Source organism: Panthera onca, chromosome C1 (genome assembly GCF_046562875.1).
Source record: "Panthera onca isolate mPanOnc1 chromosome C1, mPanOnc1 haplotype 2, whole genome shotgun sequence".
In the NCBI taxonomy this organism is placed as follows: Eukaryota; Metazoa; Chordata; class Mammalia; order Carnivora; family Felidae; genus Panthera; species Panthera onca.
Genome location: NC_138346.1, coordinates 184,641,089 through 184,664,822, shown reverse-complemented (window position 1 = coordinate 184,664,822; position 23,734 = coordinate 184,641,089). Strand labels below are relative to the sequence as shown.

The 23,734-nt window shown below is 48.5% G+C and overlaps 1 protein-coding gene across 7 annotated transcripts in view; it reads right to left on the bottom strand.

Moving 5' to 3' along the window:
* Positions 1-52: 52 nt before the first annotated feature.
* The window catches only part of MKNK1 (MAPK interacting serine/threonine kinase 1), a 41,983-nt gene continuing 18,301 nt past the window's right edge, over positions 53-23,734 (bottom strand). The window contains exons 5-16 of one of the 7 annotated variants that reach the window (XM_060622009.3): positions 23,361-23,515; positions 22,916-23,017; positions 20,524-20,621; positions 17,222-17,301; positions 15,600-15,673; positions 13,361-13,465; positions 10,067-10,122; positions 7,019-7,114; positions 5,265-5,459; positions 4,391-4,555; positions 2,921-2,964; positions 53-336 (exon numbers count right to left, since the gene is read on the bottom strand). In XM_060622009.3, the coding sequence (XP_060477992.1) occupies positions 174-336; positions 2,921-2,964; positions 4,391-4,555; positions 5,265-5,459; positions 7,019-7,114; positions 10,067-10,122; positions 13,361-13,465; positions 15,600-15,673; positions 17,222-17,301; positions 20,524-20,621; positions 22,916-23,017; positions 23,361-23,454 (1,272 nt within the window). In that variant the 5' untranslated portion in view covers positions 23,455-23,515 and the 3' untranslated portion in view covers positions 53-173. The other 6 variants (XM_078451954.2, XR_014138108.1, XM_081796428.1 and 3 more) reach the window with 6 other exon arrangements.

The window sequence follows — 23,734 nt, the reverse complement described above, 5'->3', positions numbered from 1 at the left end:
GAAGACGGCTTGTGTAATGGTTACTGATAGGCACCTCTTCCGTCTGATGAGGAGACCCTAGGGGGCAAAGGCTGCTTCTCACTCATCTCTGGGTCCAGGCACAGAACAGGAGATTGACAAATGCTGACGAACTTCATTTCTTCACGTAAAAAGGAAGAGCAATGATATCTCCTTCACCTTGTGTCGTGGGTCCAATGAGGGGCTAGATTGAGAGGTCCCAGATTGAGAGGTCCCACCAGGCGCACCTTCCCGGCACAGGGCTGGACTCGGCCCCTCTCCAGGAGGCCTGTGTCCTCAGGTTCACAGGGGCAGAAAGGACCATCAAGAAGGCCACAGCTAAAATTTAAAACAGTTTTATTAAAACAAGCACATCGTATAATAGCATTGTCGTTTTGTGTAAATGTCTTGTCTGACTTGTACAAATCGATTTTCTCTAGGTAGCTGCGCAGCCCAGCTTATCTGACGCCGGATGTGCCTTCACTCTCTGGCAGCAGGCACCCGCGCTGCCTCCGATCTGGTGCCACGTCAGGCGCACGGCTCCTTCTAACTGCCCTGGACTGATGCTGCCCTCCAGCAGACACAGCCTCCAAGTCACACATCATCTCAACAGCTTAAAACCAGTTAGAATAATAGGAAACAACTGATTAAAACCTTTCACATGCATGGACATTTGAGGAAGGGCGAGCCATTGCGTGCTCTGGAAAATCCACGGGCTCGCAGTGGGAGTTGAAAGTCCCATCTTTGCTGGAAGTGCATGGTTAAAAAAAAAACATTTTTTTAAATGAAATAATACGGATTTCAGCAGCAATCCCAAACAAGGAAGGGGATGATAAATGAGGGACACGTTTTGGTCCCGGCAAAGAAAGATTATGTGCTTCTCCAGCGCTACAGACTGGAAGACTGATCTGGCCTCCTGAACGCAGAAGGCTCCCTGCCCTCTCCTGAAGTGAGGGGATGGCTTTGTTCAGCCAGGGGAGGACATCCGGAGGACAGAGGAAGGTGGAAGGACCAGCGGGGGGGTGGGGGGGGGGTGACAGTGCAAAGAGAAGAGAGAGCCTCTGTCAACTGCTGCTTCTCAAGGCTGGCTCCCTGAAGGCTGCAGCCCCAGCCGCCACTGCCGCCTGCTGCCCAGGAGAGCAGGCTGCATCCGGGATCCGCAGGCGGGTGAGCAGGTGGGCAGGAGCCCAGCAGAGATGTCCCTGCCGCAGGCGATTATGCAAAGTGACAAGTGATTGCTTTCCTTTTCAAAGACAACCCCTTTGGAAAGAGCTTTTTCCTTGAGGACTCTGGGGAAATGGGGGGTTGGGTGGCCTGGACGGAGCCACAGAGCAGCTCGCTCTACTTGCTCTGCAGACTTTGGCCAAGCCCGGGCAGGCTGAGGTCCTGGAGGGTGTGGCCGGAGTGGGTCAGAGTGTGGTGGGAGTTGGACACAGTTCCAGGTCATCACTGCGGCCTGCCTGGGCCAGGGCCCTCCGCCGGGCCAGGCGTGACTTGCATGGAGGAGAAAGCCTCACCGAACACAAGCCCTCAGCCAGGGACTCCTCTGCCAGCTCGTCTTCCTCGTGCTGAGAAAGCTGGCGGTTAAGGGCGATGGCCTCAGCCGCGAAGAGTGTCAGGTCCATCGTGCTGCTATTTCTAGAGGGGCGGGCAGCACAGAGCAGAGGGAAGAGGGGCTCAGCGCCCTGGCTGGCTGCCTCCCAGACCTCCGGCAGCTTTTTCTGGGTGGCTTCCCCCAGAAGTCATTCTTGCCTGGGTTCAGAATCTGATTTCACTGAGGCTGGAATGGCTTTGAGCCTCAACTACAGTCCTAAGACTTCAGAGTTGGGACAAATGCCCCCTTCTATTCAGAACACCCTCCTCTGAACTCTCATGCTCCACACCCAGCTCTCCCAGAGGAAAGGCCCGGCACATGAAGTGCGCACCCATATATCCCCTCTCCCCTGTCAGGGCATAGAGCACCAAGAATAGGGGCTGTGCCTTTCTGTCTGTGTCCCCAGGGCTCAGCTCAGGGCTAGCCTACAGCAGGCACCGTGGGTCTACCAAATACATCCTCTAAGGTGGACCAGAGGTTTGGAGCCTCAAGGCCCCTGGACACAGCTCTAGAGAATCAGGTAGGAACCAAGCTGGGCAGTAGCATTCTGGCTCACATGAATGGAGACTACAGTGGTGTAAGACCTCCCTGTGTGACTCCCAGAAACTGGTCATGAGGTTGGTTCCTGGAGGGGTCCCCACAACGTGGTAGCCCTGGTCCTTTGGGAATAGGGCAGTGCTCACTAGGAACGTGACCTAGTGTTAAAAGGACTAGAGTCCAACAGATCCGGGTTCAAAGTCCAACTCCCAAGGCTACTCTGTGGCCCTAAGTAAGTTACCATAATCTCTCTGCTCTCAGTTTTCTCATCCACAATATGGGGGTAAACCTCTCTTTTAAATTTATCCTACAGATTATGAATAGCATCTCTGCACAGCTCTTAGCAGCATATCTGGCACGTAGTATGTCTTTACTTTCCAGTGGCCATTCCTATTGTGCCTAGTGGTGACAGGACAACCCGTCCCAGCACTTTACAGCACCTCCAGCCTGCTACTACAACCAGAGCAGCAGTAGGAAACCCTGGGGTGAATAACCCACAGAGAAGGTCTTTGGACTGTAAATGGTGATTTCTAGTTAGGATGTGAGTGGATATGGAAACAGGTTTTTCTCCTGCAGAGAGGCCTTGAAGGAGCTGCAGGGCAGAGGAGGCCATCAGGTGGCAGAAGAGAAGAGGGGAAAGAGGAAGAGACGTGCAGAGTAGGCAGACTGGGTAGCCCCTCCAGGAGGAGGACACCTGAGCCTAGAGATGGGCTCCCTGTCCCCACCTCCATCCCAATGTGGCTGAAAGTTTGAGGGACAGTCAAAGCCAAAGAAGGGGCATCGGGCATTTACCTCTGGAGGATTCGCGGCGTGGGGAGTCCCCTTTCTGGAGCTTGCTAGAATGGGAAGGACAGACGTGGGGGTAAGCACTGTTCCCTCCCTCAAGAGCTGCCCCTGCCCACCCCAGCACAGGGTGGGTACATTACTAGAGGCTCCTGGCCCAGCACAGAGACTTGGTCGAGCTTGCCTGTGGGGTCAGACCTTCCAAGGAGAGAGCAAGAAAGGCCCAGGTTGAACCCAACTGCCTCTGCATGGAGAGCCACTCCCTGTGCCTGGCAGAGTCCTAACCTTCCTCCAAGACCCAGCCTGAGGGTCGCTTCCCCTGTGAAGGAAGCATTTATACTCCCACCCATGCCACCTCCCTCCCCCTGTCCCAAGCAGAGGCTGGATCCTTGTCCTTTTGATAAGCATTCATTACACTATCACATCATTTATTCCTGTCTCCCTCTTCCCACTAGAACATGAAGACAGGGATTGGGTCTTGCTCATCCCAGGATTGCAGAGTCTGACATGGGGCAGGTGCTCAGTAAAGACAGCAACTCTTGGGTGGCTGGGAATTAGCCATTCAGAGATTCTTGGATTGGGTACCCCTGTCACATGGGGCTGGCAATGTTTGCTCCCTTCCACTGGCAGGGCCACTGAGGATGGGTAGGGCCTGGCAGACCAATGACACAGTGAATCACAGGAAGTATAGCAGACCCCTTAGAGGGGCAGATGTCAGGTACCATGACTAACTGAGGAGGACGGTTAAAAATGTCTCCTGGTAGGGGCGCCTGGGTGGCTCAGTCGGTTAAGCGGCTGACTTCAGCTCAGGTCATGATCTCATAGTTTTGTGAGTTCCAGCCCTGCATCGGGCTGTCTGCTGATGGCACAGAGCCCGCTGCAGATCTTCTGTCTCCCTCTCTCTCTGCCCCTTCCCTGCTCTCGCTCTCTAAAATATAAACAAACATTAAAAAAAATATTTTCTAGTAAAGACTTGGATCTTTAGTTTGGGGAAACCACCACCGTTGCCTTTTAGGCAAGCTGCACTCCAGGACCACATGGAGAACCTATGTGCCCCCAGTGCATCCTCACTGCAAGCAGGGCACCAAGGCCCTGCTTCTGGGCATTCCCAGCTAATGATATGTCTGTATAAGGGGAGGGTACCACAGACCCCAAATGCCAATACCAGACCGTGTGCCTCTGCCAATGGTAGGATGCATGAGCCAAATCCCCCAGAGGCCTCTGTCCATTCCTGAGAGGAATGGGTCAGTTAGGAGCTTCGTCTGAGGCCAAGATTAGAGCCAAGTCTATGACCAGTACGTGGCTCCTTCAGTGGCCAGTTCGCTCCACATGTGCAGGGACTGAAGCTGCCGTATAGTCTCCCTCCAGCTGAAGTCAGCCACCTGGGCTGCTGTCCAGTACTTGCTCCTATAAAAGCTTCCTCATGGCCACACTCCAGGCCCGAGGAAGTGGATGGCCACCCTGCCCTGGGTTACTCACCCCCTGCACCCAGGGGTGCTGCAGAACTTGGGCGGCACTCAGTCTCTGCTTTGCATCTCGAACCAGGAGCTTGGAGATGAGGTCTTTGGCCTCGCTGGAGATGTGTGCCCAGTCCTTGTCAGGAAACTCATACTTGCCTTCCTGGATGCTCTCAAACAGCTTGTTCTAGGTAAAGAAGATTCCTCCTGAGGCCACACTACCAGGGAATAAGCAGGATGTGGCTGCCATTGATTTGGTCACCCCGGGTCCCATTGACCTCAGCTGAAGCTGCAGCTCAGGGCTTGAGGATGCCACAGGCCAGGGCCCTCCCCGGCTCCCCCGTCCCCACTAAATCATCAGGCCACGCAGAATGCCCCTGGCGGGCACAGATGGCTAGGCCACCTGGGGGGCTAGGTGGGTGACACCTGGGGAAGACCAACTAGGGAACACAGCCCCAATTCCTTAGCCCTTCGTATGGGGCCCCCACAAATGGGTTCCTCGCAACCTGTCAGGTCTCACTGCCCCAACCCCCAACCTTACAATTCTACCCTCCTTCCCCATACGCACGCCGCTGTTTCACGCCTCCGTGTCTTTGCTGGCGCTGCTGCTTCTGCTTCTATTCCTTGCCCCTCTGTCCCTGGGCTAGACTCATGTTTTAAGACTCAGCTCAGGTATGGTCTTCTCTAACAATCCTCCTCTGAGCTCCCAGCTGGGCTGAGTGCCCCAATGTCTCTCTCTCACCCTGTCACTGGCCCTTGGACAAAAGAGGGAAGGGGCACTATAGACCCCCTTCCAGAGCAGGAACAACCCTCAGCCCAGTCCTGCTGGGCATCCCACAAGCACACTGACCCCCGCCCAGCAGGCCCTGTGCAGGGGGTACCGGTGCTGTGCTCACCTGGCACACCCTGCAGACCTCTCCCCGGTCCCAGCCACAGTCGGCCCCGCAGTGACCTACAAAGGGGGGGTAGCCACTCAGCATGATGTAGAGGACCACGCCCAGGCTCCACAGGTCACAGCGCTTGTCGTAAAAAGTGGCCTCGTCCCTGAAGACCTCCACCACCTCCGGGGCCATGTATTCTGCGGAACCACACTGTGGGGGCCAAGGTTGGGGAGGGGAAATGGCAGAGAAGGGAGAGGCTTAGTCACAGGGAGAGGAGATGGCGAAGAGCAGAATGAAATGGGACTTGAGCAAGAGGATGGGGTTGCAGAGCAAGAAGCTGTCAGGAAAGCCACCAGAGGGCTCGCCTGATGCCACCAAGGCACTTAGAAAAGCTGGGCCAACTGAACATTTGTAAATGGAATCCTAGCATTCCTCACGATCACATGACCAGTTCCAGGTCACCTTATCTTTTCAAGTCCTTCTCCAGTAGGCAGAGGCTCCTGGTCAAGAAGCTGCAGGAGTCTCTCTGCCTCAGCTCTCTGCAGACAGTCACCTAATATACAGCCACCTGGCTGTACCAGGGGCATGGCTCTGGGAGGGGGTCTGTGGACATGTAATCCCATAAGGCAAGGAGTTCTTCAGGTGAAGCCCTGCCAAGCTTCTCTGTCATTTTAGACCAAGGAGGAGTAAGAATTTAGAATTAAGAGTCCATCAAAGCTGGAACAGCTCTTAGAACAAATCCAACCTCCTTGCTTCTCCCATTTATAGATGGGAACACCAAGGACTAGGATGGGGCAGGGATTTGGTTCAAGCACATCAGTGGTAACCAAGTATAAGAATTCAGGATTCCTTCCTCCCATCCTTGCATGGAAAATGCTGATAAAAACAAAACAAATACTTTTTGCTCCCTTCTTCATTATTTCAGGCTCGCCAAGAGATACCTCCCTGGCCTCCACCAACACACACACAACTAATTACATGGGAAGATGGGAAATGGAGAAAGGACTTTCTGTTATTGGTAATTAGAGTTAATGACTTTGAGAACAAGGTAGTTCGGTGTAGTAGAAGCTAATATGGAAACATTTCTAATAATGTTGATTAGAATAAGACACGAGCATACTGAAATGCATGTCTTAAAAAAGGGTATTAGGAAAATTCACTTATGAAGCATGCAAATCCCAAAAGCCTCACAATAATTGTAGTACATCAGGTGTGTACAAGAGACGTCTTAGGAAGGACAGCTCCCAGCTGCACATCTGGGCATGAAATGTGAAGTGAAGGAAGCAGCAGGATAACTCAGCCAAGTGATCCTACGTGCAGGGAGCCGGGACCTCTCGGTTCGTGCCACAGAGAGACCACACTCCTGTCCTCCATCACAGGGGGACGCGCCCAGATGCTGCCGGGCACAGCGGAACTCTCAGAGCTACCATGTGCCATGTGCAAAGGGCTGGCCTGGGACAGCGTCTGTCTTTACCTGGGTCAGGAGTCAGGGCTCAGCCTGTTCTCATAGATACAATCTGTCCCGTCATTGGCAGAGGACCCACCCCACACTGCAAGTTCTTTCATCAGCAGTTAAGCACTGGCGGGGGGGGGGGGGTGGGGGGGCCCACTATGCAGTGGCCAGATGACAACTCAGGCAGATGGCAATGATGTAGATACACTCGGTTTTCCTTCCTTAGCCCCTGTTCTGCACTCCAGCTTTGGGTTGTGGGTACTCCAAATGACAGGAGCCCTGAAGGAGGCGGTACAGGGTGCCCAGCCATACATACTGGAGTGGTCAGCTCTGGTGTGGTTATGGGGGTGGAGGAGTTGTTCAGTTTCACCCCACTGCCCAAGTCAAAGTCACAGATTTTCACCGGAGACACCTGAAAAGGAAAGCCGAAAACAAGGTTACAAATACAAGAAACCCAAGGGCAGGAGGAGACCAGTGTGACTGTGACACACTTACCCCCTCTCACTCCCTCCCCTCATGTAGGAGGGGGGGCCTCTCACTGGCTCACTCTTACTCTTGCCCTCGAGGATGCATTCTCTCTCCCTCTCTCTTTCTCTCTCTCTCTCTGTCTCTCTGTCTCTATGTTTATATGGCCACCATGCTGAAGCCCAGCTTTATCTGTTAGGTAATGTTTGCTGTCCTTGGGTTAACTAGAAATCACCTGAGGATTTATCCTAAGGTGCCCTCTGCCCCACACCCTTCCTCACTTCCTAAGGAAAAACGTGCACGCTACGTGGTGTCAGACTGCTGTGCACTTAGTAAAACAAGCAGGAAGCCTATGGAACTCTTGCCCACAAACGACAAATGACAAATGATGGTATAGGTTGCAGAATCTGAGAAGTATGTATTCCTGAAAGACTCCTTGTGGCCTGTTCAGTGCAGAGCATGACCTCCGGTGTCTCAGGGTGACCAACTTGTCTTTGCTTGCTTGAGACTTTGTTGTTTGAGCACTGAAAGTTATGTATCCTGGGAAAGCCTACAGGCCCAAGCAGGCCGGGATGGCTGGTCACCCATACTGGATGTTGCCCCTGAAACCACAGACAGCATTAGTCATCTCTGGAGCCAACTGGGAGGGCACTTTGTGTGCAAGCAGGAGAGTGGCCTGCGTGGTGGAGGCAGCCCAGTGAGCCACTCCAAAATGCTGGTTTTGGGAGTCCCAGCTTTAGCCGTTTAACCTGCTAGGGAAGCCAGGACAGTCTCTCAACTTTTCTTCCTCCCTTCCTTTCTTTCCTTTCCCTTCCCTTCCTCCTTCTTCCCTTCTTCTTCTTCTATTTTCTTTTCTTTTTCACTTAGCCTCTCTGTTTTTGTTGTGGTGGTGGTAAAATATGTAGGACAGAAAATAACCCAGTGGCAATAATTACATTCATACTGTTGTGCAACCATCACCAGTATCTGTTTCCAAAACTCTTCCATCATCCCAAACAGAAACCATTTGATAGTAATTCCCCATTCCCCCCTCTCCTTAGTAATGTCTAACCTACTTTCCGTCTGTATGAATTTGGCTATTTCAGATATTTCATGTAAGTAGAATCACACAGTATCTGTCTTTTTGTGTCTGGCTTATTCCACTTAGCATACTGTTTTCAACGTTCATCCATGATGTGGCGTGGATCGGAACTTCATTCTGTTGTACGGCTGAACAACATACCATTGTATGGACAAGCCACATTTTGTTTATCCATTTACCTGTTGTTGATGGACACTTGGGTTGTTTCCAGCTTTTGGCTATTGTGAATAACGCTCCAATGAACACTGATGTTCAAGTTCAAGCCTCTGTTTTCAATTCTTTTGGGTATTATACCCAGGTGTGGAATTGCTGAGTGGTGTGGTAATTGTGTGTTTAGCTTTTTGAGGAACCGCCAGAATGCTTTCCATGGTAGCAGCACTATTTTACACTCCTACCTATTTTTTTCCTTCTTTTTAAAATTCTAACCATCCTAGTAGCTGTGAAGTGGTATCTAATTGTGGTTTCAATTAGCATTTCCCTAATGACTAAGGACGTTGAGCATCTTTTCATATGTACAATGGACATTTGTATACTTTTTTGGGGGAGAAATTTCTATTCAAGTCCTGTGCCCATTTTTAAACTTGGGCTGTATTTCTGATGTCGAGGTTTAGAAGTTCTTTATACATTTTGGATATTAAACTCTTATCAGCTACATTATTTGCAAACATTCTCTCCCATTCTGTGGCTTGTCATTTTGTTTTCTTGACAATGTCTTTTGATGCTCAGTCATTCTTAGTTTTAGTTTTCAACCACAGAAAAGGGGCAACAATCCTGCACCATTAAGATCAAATGAAAGGATAAAAGACATGAAAGCATATTGTAAATCAGAGGCAACAGAGTGGTTTAGAACGCCTGTGGAGTTCTGGGGTGAGACCACCTTAGTTTTAATCTATACTATTTATCAGCTGAGTATAAGTGCCAGGCACAATGTAAGTACTCAAGAAATGTTAGCTAGGGTTATTACTAATAATCATAATGATAATAGTGACAAATCATAAAGTCTTCTGCCAGAGGCACTGACAGGAAATCACAGGATCTTATCTGAGCTAACGTATTACTATCCCCACAAAAGAGCTGTAAGTAGCAGGCTGGCTCCCACTTCACTCGAAGCCATTCCTGCTTGTGAGCTATCCCTTCAGTCAGACCAATATGTGTGTTCATATGTATACACTCTTATACGTACGCAGAGCCATGAATGTGTGCCGACAGGGCCTCAGTCCCTCCAACAAACACAGAATTTGTCAAATTGATACATGCTTACAGAAGGGCAAACACTTCCATTTACTAGTAGGTTGAGGTAAAGTTTAGAGTATGTGGCATCTGTTCAACACCAAATGTAAGTGTTTTCTTATTAATGGGCACCTCTGGAAACAAAAACGGAAACAGAAACCCTTCTTAAGAACTTGCTTCCTAATTATCACCTCAAGTGGTGGACACTAGCTGGTGTGTGTACCGTAACACAAACATCATTTTTAGGCAGAGATTTGCTTCCCAGAAGATTGAGTTGTTGTTTATGACTCACATCAATTGCTCTAAAGACTGGACTAGAAAACATTCGTTGTGTGCAGGTCCCATGTATTTTATAAACTCTCAGGCTCAAGCCGATCACACTATTGATAAAGAGCAAGGAAGAGACAGGGAGGAAGCCAACTGGGAAGGCAGAAACGCCACACAGTAGGCATAACATTCTCACAGGTTCGTAACAATCAGCTCAGGTTGGTACCCGAGGCCAATGGTGCTGCTAACAACCCAAAGGAAAGTGGAAGTGGCTTCCCCACATCAGTGTAAACTGTAATCTCCCAAGTCAGCCCTACGTACCTTTTCTGGAGACTCACACAATATATTTTCTGGCTTCAGATCGCGGTGAGCAATGCCTGAAATGACAAAGAGCAAAGAATGGGTTAACATACGCACATAATTATCAAACATTCCACACACAATTAATTTTTTCCAAATGCTGTTGTTCGCAGATTAATTCCCAATTATGGTACATTAAAAAATCAACGAGCTGCAGGAGGCAGGAGTAACCGGAGATGAACCAAAAAGCACAGTTGATTCTGCAAGCTCTTTCGAAGCCAAAGCTTTAGAAGTCTGGCAGGGGTAAGTTGGGCCGAACAAGTCCCAGCCAGCCTACTCCTCAGCACCGCAGGGACGACCAAGAATAAGAAGCTAATATGAAGCAGAGCAAAGAGCCCTGCAAATGGCCATGCCGGGACAGCAATGCAGAAATAATTAGTGCCTTGTTTAAGAGCATCTGGGGAGACTGAGGCTGCTCTACCTCATTTCTTCTTGGGTGGCCAATGTGTATTAAAGATGATTCCCTAAGCGGGACTCCCTGAATGGTCAGAGCGCCAAGTGTTAGTTAACAAATCTTCCAAAGCTTGTCCAATCCCTTTCTCACCCGCGCTGCATGTCCAAAATAGTCATGCTAGCTAGAAGCACAGCAAGGACTGCTTTGGCCGAGGGTGCTGTTCTTAAGAGACACCTGCCCTGCATTTTGACCAGACCTCCTGCAGATAGCAGCTTACTCCATGAGGCGCTCAAGGCTGCTGACCTGGCCAAGAGGGCACCTGGGGGAAAACCACCTTCTGACCAAAGACAGGGACAAAGAACCAACTCATGGGGCCATGGCGGACACAGAAACCTTGATCCCTCTTTCCTCCTGCAGAACGCACAGTTCAGAGACAGAAAGGCTGGAAGGTTGAGCAAGAGCCAAACAGCTAGTGCCCAGAAGTACTGGAAAGTAGCAGAGGATTCATGGAGTAAGATGGAAAAGCAGAATCTGCTTTCCTAAAACTCCCTCGATGACCAAGTTCTTGGGCAGCCCTCCGATTCCCTGGTAGGAGGCAGAGGCCCAGCCCACCCAAGGCACTTCGTGAGGGAGGGAAAACCTGAGCTCCAGCAGGCTGAGTAACTTCATCAGTCACCTAATTGAATGAGAACCCAGAGCAGCTCTGTCCAGGCTGTACAAATTGAGTCGGGCTACAGCTTGCTGCACTAAAAGTGAAAGATATTTTCCATTACAGCAAGTGCTCCCACAGAAGGATCACGAGCCACACATGGAGTCCTGCTCTCCAAATAGGTGCCGATGGCCCAGTTGTCCCCCAGCCTGAGAACTGAGCACCATGCCGTAATAATGGGCCTGCCTTTGTGAGCACACCAGCCATCGACCTGCTCTGGTTCATTTCCCAGAGGTTAAGCTGCAGTGTGTCCAGTATTTAAAAGTGTGGAACTTGTTTCAGGGCTGACCCATTCTTGCCCAATTCATCTTCCCAGCGTGAAGTTATTTAGAAAACAGCCAAGTTCAGCTGGAAATCGTTTTTCATCCCCTCCAACTTCAAGTCACATGGGCAGCTGGCCAGCTAGATGTTAACAAGCACTTCAGAACTCCTAAGACATAGCAGCTCAGTTCCCTTTAGTGCATTCTTCTAAAAAAATTAAAAAATAAATAAATAAAAAATAAAACCGCCTTTACCCCCCTCTAAGGTATGGATCTTGCAAAAAGCGTGACCCAGTTTTGCAATCTACAGAGGCAGCTTGGGGAACAGTTGTAAATCTTTGTCAAGCAGGTGTTACCTACATGCATCCCAGCTTTCAGAAACAGAACTAGTGCTATTCATCATGCGGGGGAAAGTACAGATGCCCCTCCTAGGAACTTTCGTCCCACGTGCAAGTCAGGTGCCCAACATGGGCACTGTCGACACGGAGATCTCCCTTTAGCCATGGAGGGAAACAAGGCGGGACCAGTGAGGCTGAACTTCCTTGCACACATGCCACCCGGGTCTGCGCTGCTCTGTGCACCCAGCATGCCTACAAGTGGTCTCTTGCAACCAGTGTGGCTGGCCCATACCCACAATAGCAGAAGGGAGCAGAGCTAAGTCCCAGATTATTCGTTCCACCCACATCCCCCACCAGACACAATGCTTTATTTTAAGGGAATTAATATTAGGAATAAAAATACTTCTGTCCGGCAGGGGTTAAGGGTGGAGGAGATAACATTACTGAGCTACTAAGTGCCGGGCACTTTGCTCCAACTGTGCTATACATACACAACACAGACACAGGCTGCACGCAATTCCGTAAGCGAGTTAGAATAGTGCCTAACACTGACTCTGTGAGTGTTAACTACTGTTGATGATGTAACTCTCTCTCTTCACACCATCACTCTGTGGGTTGGCATTATTACCGAGAGAGCACACAGTGGGTAAAAAGTGAAGCCAGAATTCATTTTTCCGTGGCACTGCTGTTAGGCAAATTTAAAAAATATAATAATCAAGGGTGCCTGGGTGGCTCAGTCGGTTAAGTGTCCAAAACTTGATTTCAGTTCAGGTCACGATCTCATGATTCATGAGTTCGAGCCCTGCGCTGGGCTCTACACTGACACAGCACAGCCTGCTTGGGATTCTCTCTCCCTTTCTCTCTGCCCCTCCTCTCTCTCTCTCTCTCTCTCTCTCTCAAAATAAGTAAATAAACATTTAAAAAAATGTAATAGTCAAACATATTTATGGAAATACAAAAACATTTAATTTGCAAAAAGATTTAATCCACTATAAAAGTTCTGAAATAATCAGTTTTAGATAAGGGACTGTTAACTGAAGTGTAATTTGGACAATAGCAACCCGTGATTTACCATCGCAATGTTCAACAGATACCTCAACCATGTTAGTAGAAAAACGCATTTTCCATTTATGACAAACAAGATACAAAACTAGATACATACTATCATGCTGATTCTGGAGAGATGTAGGTGACCTATGTTAAAGACTAGAAAGAGTAACACCCACATATCTACACTGGAATAGTAGTGTTATGATGAGGCTTGCACTCTTCACTAGGACAGGAGAAGGAGATCATCCATACCCACACGCTCACACATCTTGTTCAACATGAAATTTACTTTTTCCTCCCTGCTCCTTCCCCTGTGTCCCTCCCCTTCTTAAAAGCGCCACATCTGCCCACCATCCACATCAGAAGCCTAGTGCCATCCTGGTTTGCTCCCTCACCCTCATGGGCGGGCCTGCCGGCTGTACCAGCTCCTGGCCCAGCTCCTCTCCCTCCGTCCTCAGAGGCTGGCTGGCCCAACCCAATCACTGAGGCGAAGGCTTGGTTCACCTTTGGTGTGCAGGAAGTCAAGGGCAGCAGCCACATCCCGCACCACTCGGCTGGCTTCTCGCTCATTGAAGTGCTTCTGCTTCTGGATGTGGGCCAGGATGGAGCCTGGGGAGCAGAGGAGACACACAGCTATGCCTTTTCGGGCCTTAGGAAGTATAAATTCTCAGAGGCCAGTTTTCACAAGTTTGGGGTGGGGACACAGGCTTATTCATCACTAAACATCCAGCACCCACTTGGTACCTGGCACCGAGGAGACACGAGCACAGAACTGGATGGAACAGAACTGCACTGCTGTCTTCTGTACCTGCCCGTGATGAGCACAGAAGGGACAGCAAACAACTATTTAAATGACCAAAAAAACTAGCACCATCAGGGCAGGTCTGACTTATGAAATAAGAAAGAACTAAAAGTGAATCCACATAGGGTTGGGGGCCTCTCCACAGGAACTTTACCTTCTCTGCATTTGATCTCAGATCCAAACAAGAGCATGAGCCTTTAAACAGAAATTCCACACCCTCACCAGATATATAAAGGTCTAGAAAAAGGGGGGAAAGTACTTTCCCTCTGAATTTTCCTATTTATTATTAATATCATTGTTACTACTTTGTTGGCAATGGCTAACATTTATTGAGTGGTTACTATGTGCCAGGCACTAAGTAATACTCTTGAACAGATTATCTTAGCCTCACCATAACTGTATGAAATGTACAAAATACAGCTATCCCCATTTTACAGGTGGGGAACCTGAAGCCAAGAATGGGTAAGCCACTTGCTAAGATGACACCCCACTAAGTGGAGGCATGAGGACGTAAGCCCACTAAGTCTGACCGGAGAACCTGTGCACATCCCCTGAACCAGATGTGTGGTCTGACTGCTGGGGGCATGGGCTGCCCTGAGCCATCCACAATCTCTTTTCCCACTGGGTCTAGCCTCAGTAGGGTTGCACTCTAAGCAATACGGTTATAGATGACCCCTAGTATTTCAAATGTAATGTCTCCGTGTTGTTGGGCAGGGCAGGAGCACATGGCCTGGCTCCATGTGGTCTATGCTCACTCCTGGAAGCTGGAGGTATCATCTCTGTATCTTAAAAATGGCACGTGTTTACTTATCGCTGGTTTTTGGCATGGGGAGGGGATGAAAGATCTCTCACTTGCCAGATTAAACAATGAAAGGATCCCAGCATGCTAAGGAACATTGCCAGAAAACTGGCTCCTGGCTAGGTCTCAGGCTTGCTCTACTCTAGTGAGTCTCTTGCTTCCAAATTTGTTCAAGCGGAAGATAGAGAGTGACATGCTACTTCTTCTAAGATAGCCTCCAGTACACCCTATAATTTTCATAATATTAACAGCTGACAATTATTGACCCCTTAGTGCCTATGGGGCACTGTGCGAAGCATTTCACATGAATGATCTCATTTAATCTTCAGAGCTATCAGAGAGGGTAGGTACTGTCATTATCCTTATTTTATAGATGAGAACATTGTTTAGAAAGGTTTAGAAAGGTTATGTGACTTGCCCAAGGTCACACAGCTAGTAAGTGATGGAGCTATACTTAAACTCAGCTTTACTGGTTTCTAAAGAATGCTCCCTTAGCCACCAAACCCCTCCACATGGCCCTCCACTCAGCTCCAGATAGCCTCCCTAACCTGTACCCTGCAGATCTGTCCTCGGGCTGGATGAATGATGGTGAGGGCAAGGGCTCCTCTATCCCCTTCTCTACGTCAGGAAAGCAACTTCAACAGACATTCCAGTGACTATGTGCGTGGGAGATGGCAGTAGTGGTGATGGTTAAGAGTGGCATCTTTCCATCTGAAAGATCCAGATTCTCAGGCCTCCTCTCTATCCTGGGTCTATGTCCTAAGCCATGGGACCCTCCGTTCCTCTGGTGAGCCTTTCTGGCCTTCACAATGTATGCAAGAGCTTCCACCCCACAATTAATTTAAATAGAGAACATGTCAAAACACTGGATTGATAAATTGATAAGTAAATGTATCTATATATGAGTCCTATTATAATGAGAAGGCATTTTTAGAATGCCCACACAGGTGACATTCTAGGCTCTGCAAAATGCTAATTATCATCCTTCCCTCCGGCCTCCCTTCTCCCAAATCAAGGGCAGTTTTAAGTCCTTCATCCTTTTTATTAGCTTGACTCATTTTAGAAGTCTCTGGGATTCGTGATGGATGATCACCGTTCTGGGTCTTAATCAGAAGTCCAAACACATACTCAACAGTAAGTACCTCCTTGCAATTTCTCAAAGACCAAGTAAAACCTTGTGTCATCTTCAAAGAACTCAATCAGCTCCAAAATGTTCCTTAAATAGGAAAACAAAAAAATAGGAGGAAAGGGGGAAAAAAAGAAAAATGGTATCATATATTAAAGCCCGCTTACAAATATACAATGAAAAAAAATTCACAACGCCCTGTAGCAGGGCAGAAATCAGCTTCAAATCAGAATGCTTATTAAAGACCCATGTTTGAGAAGTAGCCAGTGGTGTTAGCAAGACTCAGGTCACCTTATCTTTCCATAATGTTCGGTCTCTGGTGTTTTCACCAAGCCTGTGCTGTCAAACCCCAACCCTAAAACCCACTAGGTAGAGTTATAAAAAAGTCCTGGTCACATTAAACTGAATAAAATCTGCAGCCGACTGGAAGCAATTGCGGCTAATAACACTGAATAGTAGGTGTGTGTCCTGGAGGCAGGCAGCAAATAATTACTTGCCCTCCCTCTTGCCCATAAATCACGGGGCAGTATTTACATTGCCTGGAGAAAATGGAAACATCTGTCAAATAGACTTGGGGCCTAACGTGGGCACCGCTAGACCCTAACTGCTAAGCGCTGCTTAATGAAACGGCCGCGTTCCCGCCACCGCAGCACTTGTGGCCTTCCCCGGTGAGCACTCTCTGTCTGCCTGCGCATTACCGGGCTCTGCCAACAAGGTCGTCTTGTAACTCAGGAGGGAAGCCACCAGCCTGGATATCGGAGGTGTTGGGGGCTTTTTTTCTTTTAAAGAACGAAATAAACCAAGTAGAGTCTCTAATGCTGAACTCAGAAGCTGCAGGGCTGAAAATAAAAATCTGTCCCTCATAAAAAAATGCTGACCACTTTGGGAGACACCAGGCTTTTACTGGTGTGAAGGCATCCAAATAAGATGACTGAAATGGCCTGATTTGAAAGAAGATTGTGGAGGTAGCGCCTGGAGTTAAATCAACAGCAGCCCCCGCCCTCCAAGCTTAATGACAAAGCCATCAATACCTGGCCGCTGGCTCCCCGCTGACCCTGCTGTGCAGGGAGAGAGAGTGGGAAGCAGAGTCTTAGAGGTGACCCTGATTTAAAGCCACCGTGGGACAGCCGCTCATTTGGAGCTGGTGGTGAGCAGGCTGAGGCGGGGCTGGAGACCACCTTGGCCCAGCTGTCCAGCACAGTGCCCGGCAGCTTCTTCTGCCTGAGCAGTGGCCACACAGACACAGGTATGCTAGGAATGGAACACATCCTCACCTAGTCATTACAGCTGGGCCCTAAAGTTGCGTGTCAGGGGACAGACACTCCGTCGGCCTGGTTCCCACAGGCACTTGAAAGAAACAGAATCCCAATTTTCTCCCAGCCCCTCACTCAGATTGCTCACTCTTCCAACTTGCCTGTATTGTTATTTATAGTATTGCAGCCTGAACAGAAGCAAAGGCCACTACTGCTTCTGTCCCCACTCTCTCTCTTTAAACACGGAAAGACAGAAGGAATCCTGTGCAGTTGTAGCCAAGGAGTGAGAGCTAAATGCTGGGGTCGGGAGGTGGTGAGAAAGAACTTTTTCTGCGGCTAAGTATCCCCCCAAAAGAAGTAGCAAGTAACCCAAGACTGTACTCACTTGTTTCCTTGACACTGATAGAGCGTCTCCACCTCTCGGAATACCCTACTCCGACTGTGCCCTGCTTGTTTTTCGATGATCTGTGGGAAGAATAAAATCTGTCATACCCACCTGACCTCAAAACATGTCTCAGCAGGATCCCTCTGGGAGAATGCAAGGCCCAATTCAGCCCACAGCCGGTTTCAAGCACAAGCCTGGAGTAGACCCTGGCACTGTGACTCTGCCGGCAACACGACAGACTGGCCTGAGGGATTTCCAGCCTGGCTGGGCCTGTTTGACTCTGGCCAGGCAAACACGGGGGAAGCCATGGGGTGGTTGCCCCCAGCTGCCCAGGGGAGACTGAAGCTGCCGGCAAGAAGATAAAGAGCTACCTCTACCCAGCTCCTACCCCAAGGGCATCTCTTCCTGCCTTAAGGGTAAGATTTACAACCTCCACTGAAGGACCTCCCAGGGTTGAAGGAACAGCAAGGGGGATGGAGGACACAGTGGAGAGGGACTAAAGCTCCAAGGCCCAGCTCAGACCCCACCTCTGCAATTCTGCAGAGAACGTGCCCTTCGGCAGGCGCTGCATTAGGCACTCCATTAAGTAATTCAGGTCCCTGGTCTCAGTTAACTCTTACAACACAGTCCCAAAAGACAGGAAGAGGTCAAACATTCTGCCCACAGCTCTGATAAGTGGTGAAAGGGTTGCCATTCCAGTCCAGAGCTGCCTCCAAAGCCCTTGCTATCCTATCCCTGTCTGTACCCTGTCCAGCTTCTCTCAGGGAGCTGAGGGGAGTTGTCTCTCCCTCCCGTACCTGGGGGTGCCTGGCAAGTACGAACTGAAGGGGTGAGCCAACAGGTGAGCAGGTGGTTTAAGTAGGGAGGGACTGGTTAGCTCCAAACACCTCCATGGACCCCTCCCGAGCCCCAGACCACCGCAAGTCGCACATGGGAGCAAGTCCTCTGCAGAGACGGCTCTGCTTTACAGTCCCACATGCGGAGTGGGCACAGCACAGACGACGACATCCTGCTCCTTCATTCCAAGGTTGCTATATTCAAATCACTCCTATATGCTGCAGCACAAACACCCATGTCCAGGTGTAATGTTCTATACAAGTCCACGTGTGTTAGTAAACCACTGCGGGCCCATTTCTAAGCAGTCAGAGAGGTGCAGTGCCGGGGCAAAGAAGCTATTTGACTTGTTCACTCACCTAGCATTTCGCATCAAAGTCAGGAAGAACCTTGTAGCAGGCAAGTTATTCAGCAATGGCATTATTTTCTCTGCAGAGGTAATGGACCCCTGCTATCAGAGGTGGGGGAGCAGAACACAGGCAACTATTTGAGGAGTTATGGAAGAAATTCAGGACCAGATTATCCTGAAACTCCATTCCAATCCTGAGACTCTAGGATTTGTCAGTTGGATGCCTGTAGGGAAGCCCTAATAAAACCAATGTTGTGGGGCCATGCTGGCAGAAGTAGTACATCTCTAGGGAGCCTCCAAAGGACAGGAGAGATGTGGGCCAAACTGCTCAATCCAAAGAATTACCAAGCTAGGGTCCTGTGTTTGCACCAAAGATGCTGGGGGAGGCACGGAGGGCCTGGTTTTCCTCTTACGATCCAACCCCGAAGAAATAGGTCTGGATGGATGCATTTGAAAATCAATTTGTATTTGTGATTTATTGCCACACTTAAGCATATTTTTAAAAAATTACCTGTAATTTATACTGATGTTTCCAAAAAGGAATTGAGGTAATACTTTCGTTACCATATGAAGCAACACTCCAGCAACAAGGACTATGGCTTAGCAGAAGTTTTGCCTTCATTAATCCACAGCTGGGACTATGGACAGTTGGTTAAAAGAAGAAACACTTCTTTCAGAAGCCACTTTGGCTGGGTTTGCCTGTATGAGGCAGCGCTTTGACCTGGGCGTTCAGGTGGATGATGGGAAATACACCTGAATCACCCCCTTGGATTTAATGTGACCTTGTTTCCAGATTAGTGGTTCCCAAACTTTGGTGGGTGTAAGAATCACCTGGGGAACTTGGTAAAACAACAACAACAACAAAACAAACAAACAAACAAACAAACAAAAAAAAACCCAAAGACCTAGACCCTATCCTTTATCAAGAAACTGGGTCTCTGCGCTGTTAGCTCTCTAGATGATTCTGATCCACACTAAATGGAAAATGGTCCTAAATAAGGGCTTCCCCAACATCAGCAAGTGTCAGAACCACTTGGAGAGCTGGCTACAATCAAACTGCTGGGTCCACCCCTAGTTTCTGACTTGGTAGGTCTGGGATGGAGCCAGATAATCTATAATTTCTGACAAGTTCCCAGGCAATGCTGACACTATTGGTGCAGGAACCACACTTTCAGATCCATCCCTTCTTCCACGTGGAGCTGGCAAATGGAGGCACAGAGGGGTAGAGTGAGCCACCCCAAGGTCATGCAGCAAGGAGCCACCTCTCCTGCCCCAAAGCTGAGTGCTCAGTCCTCATTATTATACTATACATCACTTTACAGCATTTTATAATTTGTAGGGTCTCTAAATCTACCAGTTCATTTTTATTTTCATCTTCATAACCACTCCATGGGATAGGAAGGGCAGGTATTATTGTGTTCATTTTAGAGATATAGGAACTGAGGCTTAAGCAGGTTCAGTGACTTGCCCAAAGTCAAGTAGTAGTTTGTTAAAACAGAGATTCATGGGGCACCTGGGTGGCTCAGTCGGTTGAGCGTCCGACTTCAGCTCAGGTCATGATCTCTCGGTCTGTGGGTTCGAGCTCTGCGTCGGGCCCTGTGCTGACAGCTCAGAGCCTGGAGCCTGCTTTGGATTCTGTGTCTCCCTCTCTCTATGCCCCTCCCCCACTCATGCTCTGTCTCTCTCTCTGTCAAAAATAAATCAACATTAAAAAAAAAAATTAAAACAGAGATTCAGGTAGGCCTTCTAATTCCAAATCTGGTTGTCTACTCCCTGAAGCTTACTTTATTTTTCAGAATAATCAAAAGCAGCTTACTACTGGCCAGGCATTGTTCTAAGCACTTTACACATATTTATTCAATTCCTACATCAATACTGTATAGTTTCTATTATTATACCCATTTTACAGATAAGGCAACTGAAGGGCAGGGGTGTTAAGTAACTTGCCCAATGTTACCCAGCAAGTAAGTTGAAAAACCAAGAGCTGAATCCAGTGAATACAACTTTGGAGCCTCCATTTTTATTGAGTTGCCATATGGCAGAATATAAAATTTATTTGGCTTAGGGCAAGCGACACCTATTTGCAAAGTAAAGCCTGGCATCCAGATGAGACACTCACTTTGACAGCATACTCTTTGCCATTCTGCAGGCTCACGGCACCTTGGACTTTGGCATAGGCTCCCTCTCCAAGCAATTCAGAGGTCAGCTTGTACATATCTAGAAGCAAAATGGGTGAGAGGAATTACGAGGTGAGTCACGCATTTTCAAGCCAACATGGAAAGAGGAGCTTCTGCCACTGCCTGTCCCTGTGTGACAGCTTAGGCACACACAATGGCTCCGCAGCACTCAGTGATGAGGAAGATCATTAACTGTTCCAGCCATCTTAGGACTCAGTTTCTCAACAGCCACACCACATCGAAGGCATCCTGTTCCTCATTTTAGAGATGAGGTCAGTGAAAGAGTTTCAATTCAGCCCACACCTCCTGAGCATCCGCTATGTGCCGGACAACATATTAAACTCATAATAGCGACAGAGTGAGGAATAAAGTATAGTCCCTGCCCTTTGAGGGTCACAGTCCAGTGGGAAAGACAGTCATATCAACAAATGACTCCAGAATAAACCAGGCAGTGGTAAGTACTATTATAAAGGGACAAGACTCAGCGAAAAAGAACAAGGGGAGGGAAAGGTTAAATCTGTTTAGGGAAACTGGGGGATCCTCATAGAAGGAGTGTGATTCAAATGGACATCATTCATTCATTTACTCATTTACTCATTTTCTGAGCACCTGCTCTGTGCCTACGTCTGTGCTAGGCACTGGTGATAAAAGGGAAATAGAGCAGTTTTATTTTACACCACACAGAAGTCACTGGAGGTTTCGAGAAGTTTCCAGAAGTCACCCACAGGAAACAGGAGACAGAAGTAGGATGCAAACGGATGCCTTGAGGTTTTTAGGGTGCTGAGTCAGGGCAGTTCTAACAGAGGAATAGGCCTGGGTTGAAAGAACATACAGGTAACCTGCCTAAGCTCACAAATAGCACAAATTTTTGAGCCCCTTCCTAAGAAAGCCACAGCTCCATCGTGGCCTTTGCCGAGCTGACCTCCTCCTCCCTTGACCTCCATTCTTCAGTTTGTTTCCTCTCAAGGCAGCCTAGCATTTAAACCCACAGAGTGAGCAGAACACTTGCAAACCATGAAATTAGATTTTATCACTTTTAGCATGAGAAGCCTATAATTGCACAAGCCATCCTTGAATAACAGGAAATACTCTCATGTTCACTGAAAGGGCAAGACCTGTTGATTTGGAAACTATTCTAAAAACCTTGAGGCTTTTATCAATCCCCACGACCCTCCTATACACATATGTTTACGTTTTAAGTTAAAGACAAACCCTACACTAAGTACCTTCCTGGGTCCATCACAGTTTGGTCTTGTGACTGTTTATAAGCATGTACACTGTTGTTTGTAAGTATTTTAAATGACATGTTTCTCTCACAATGGATACTTTGGCATTAGCCTTTCATGCATGTCAGGATAGGCTGGTGGTTAGAAGCCCAAATATTCCTGATTCATAAAAGGGCTCGTTATTAGAATCACTGTACAAAACAATCAATTCACTAGTGTATCTGCAACATTGGAAAGAAGGCCCATGAGGGGAAGCTGTTTCAGTTCTCATGATGAAAGAAACACAATAAATGAAGGGGGGAGGTGTCACTCCTGGAGTAGCTACTGATCCATTTGCAAAAGTGTTCAGTGATTCACTTCATTTCATCACATGTCCAGAGATAACAGGACCAGCACTGAATCTGTGCCTCACAACCTGAACACGGCATGAACTCTTAAAATGGAGTCAAACTCATACAGCACAAGTAGCTGCAATCTCTAGGAGTCAAATCCTCTGCTTATAGGGGCGCCTGGGTGGCGCAGTCGGTTAAGCGTCCGACTTCAGCTCAGGTCACGATCTCGCGGTCTGTGAGTTCGAGCCCCGCGTCCGGCTCTGGGCTGATGGCTCAGAGCCTGGAGCCTGCTTCCGATTCTGTGTCTCCCTCTCTCTCTGCCCCTCCCCCGTTCGTGCTCTGTCTCTCTCTGTCTCAAAAATAAATAAACGTTAAAAAAATTAAAAAAAAAAAAAAATCCTCTGCTTATAGAAGATTTAACTTTCATCTGGAGCTGTGGCCCTAGGTGTTCTCTCTTACCTGGTTGTTCTACATCTCAGCAGCCCCTGCAGGAACAAGCTGGGGGCAAAGATCACATCAGAAAAGAGCTGAAACACACCAAGTGATCTCACTCCATATACAAGTCTGACAAGCTGGTCTTCCTGTTCCCCTGATGAAGTGCTGAAAGCATTCAGAGCACACCACCCGAGAGCTCTGCCATCCCATCTTTCATCCCTATCACACAGATAAGCACGAGGTGGCTCTCAGATGATGCACGCTCTAACCTAGATCCATGGGCTACCAGAATGCCATATGGTAGAGCCGTAGGCCCAGATCTGAGAAGTCGTGTGACCCACCTTCAAACTTTCCTGGTAAGGAGTCAGTGGCCCGGGCCTTCCGCTTCTTCTTTTTCCTCTTGTCACCTTCTGCAATAGGAAGGGGCTCACTGCTGCCCATCTCTGGGAGAAAAGAGATGTAAGGGAAACATCACTATACTGATCAAGCCATAAGTTCACCCAGAAGGGAAAAAAAAAGTGTGGTGGGGGGGGACCCAGGAGCTTCACACTGATGGTTTTTAAATATCTGTGAGGACTATTGATTTGTTTGACCCAGGAGGCAAAACTAAAGGCAAAGCCATTATAGGAGATCATTAACTGTGGAAAGGAACTCAGACAGACAGGCTAGATTAAAAGAGGATAGCAGAGCTTGCTTTATCCAGGCTCATTAGCACATGGATCTAGATCGCCACCAGTCAAACTACAGTTCCCAACAAAAACAATGAATCCATAAGCAGAGTCCCACCTGTGACGTCCTCCTGCCTCAGCACCAGAAAGGCAGGACCCAGGGAGCTAAGCAAGGGCGTGGGCTTGGGAGGGGTCCATGCAAATGAAGTCATATATGCAGCAACATCTGAATGGATGTGCACATAGATTCACAGGCCTTTGGTGGAGCAGCCTCTGGAGGTACAATGGGGCAGGGGACAGGGTTGAGGATGGCCCTAAATTACTTCATGTCTAACAGCAAAGACCTGAGTACCTGTGGAGCCCCGAGCACACTCTCCCCTTCCCCTCTGCTCCTTATTTGAGAGGATATATTTAGGGTCCATTCAGAAGTCTGCAGTTGACAGGTCTACATCAGGCTGCTGGATGAGGTCATTCATTGCAAAAACATTATTA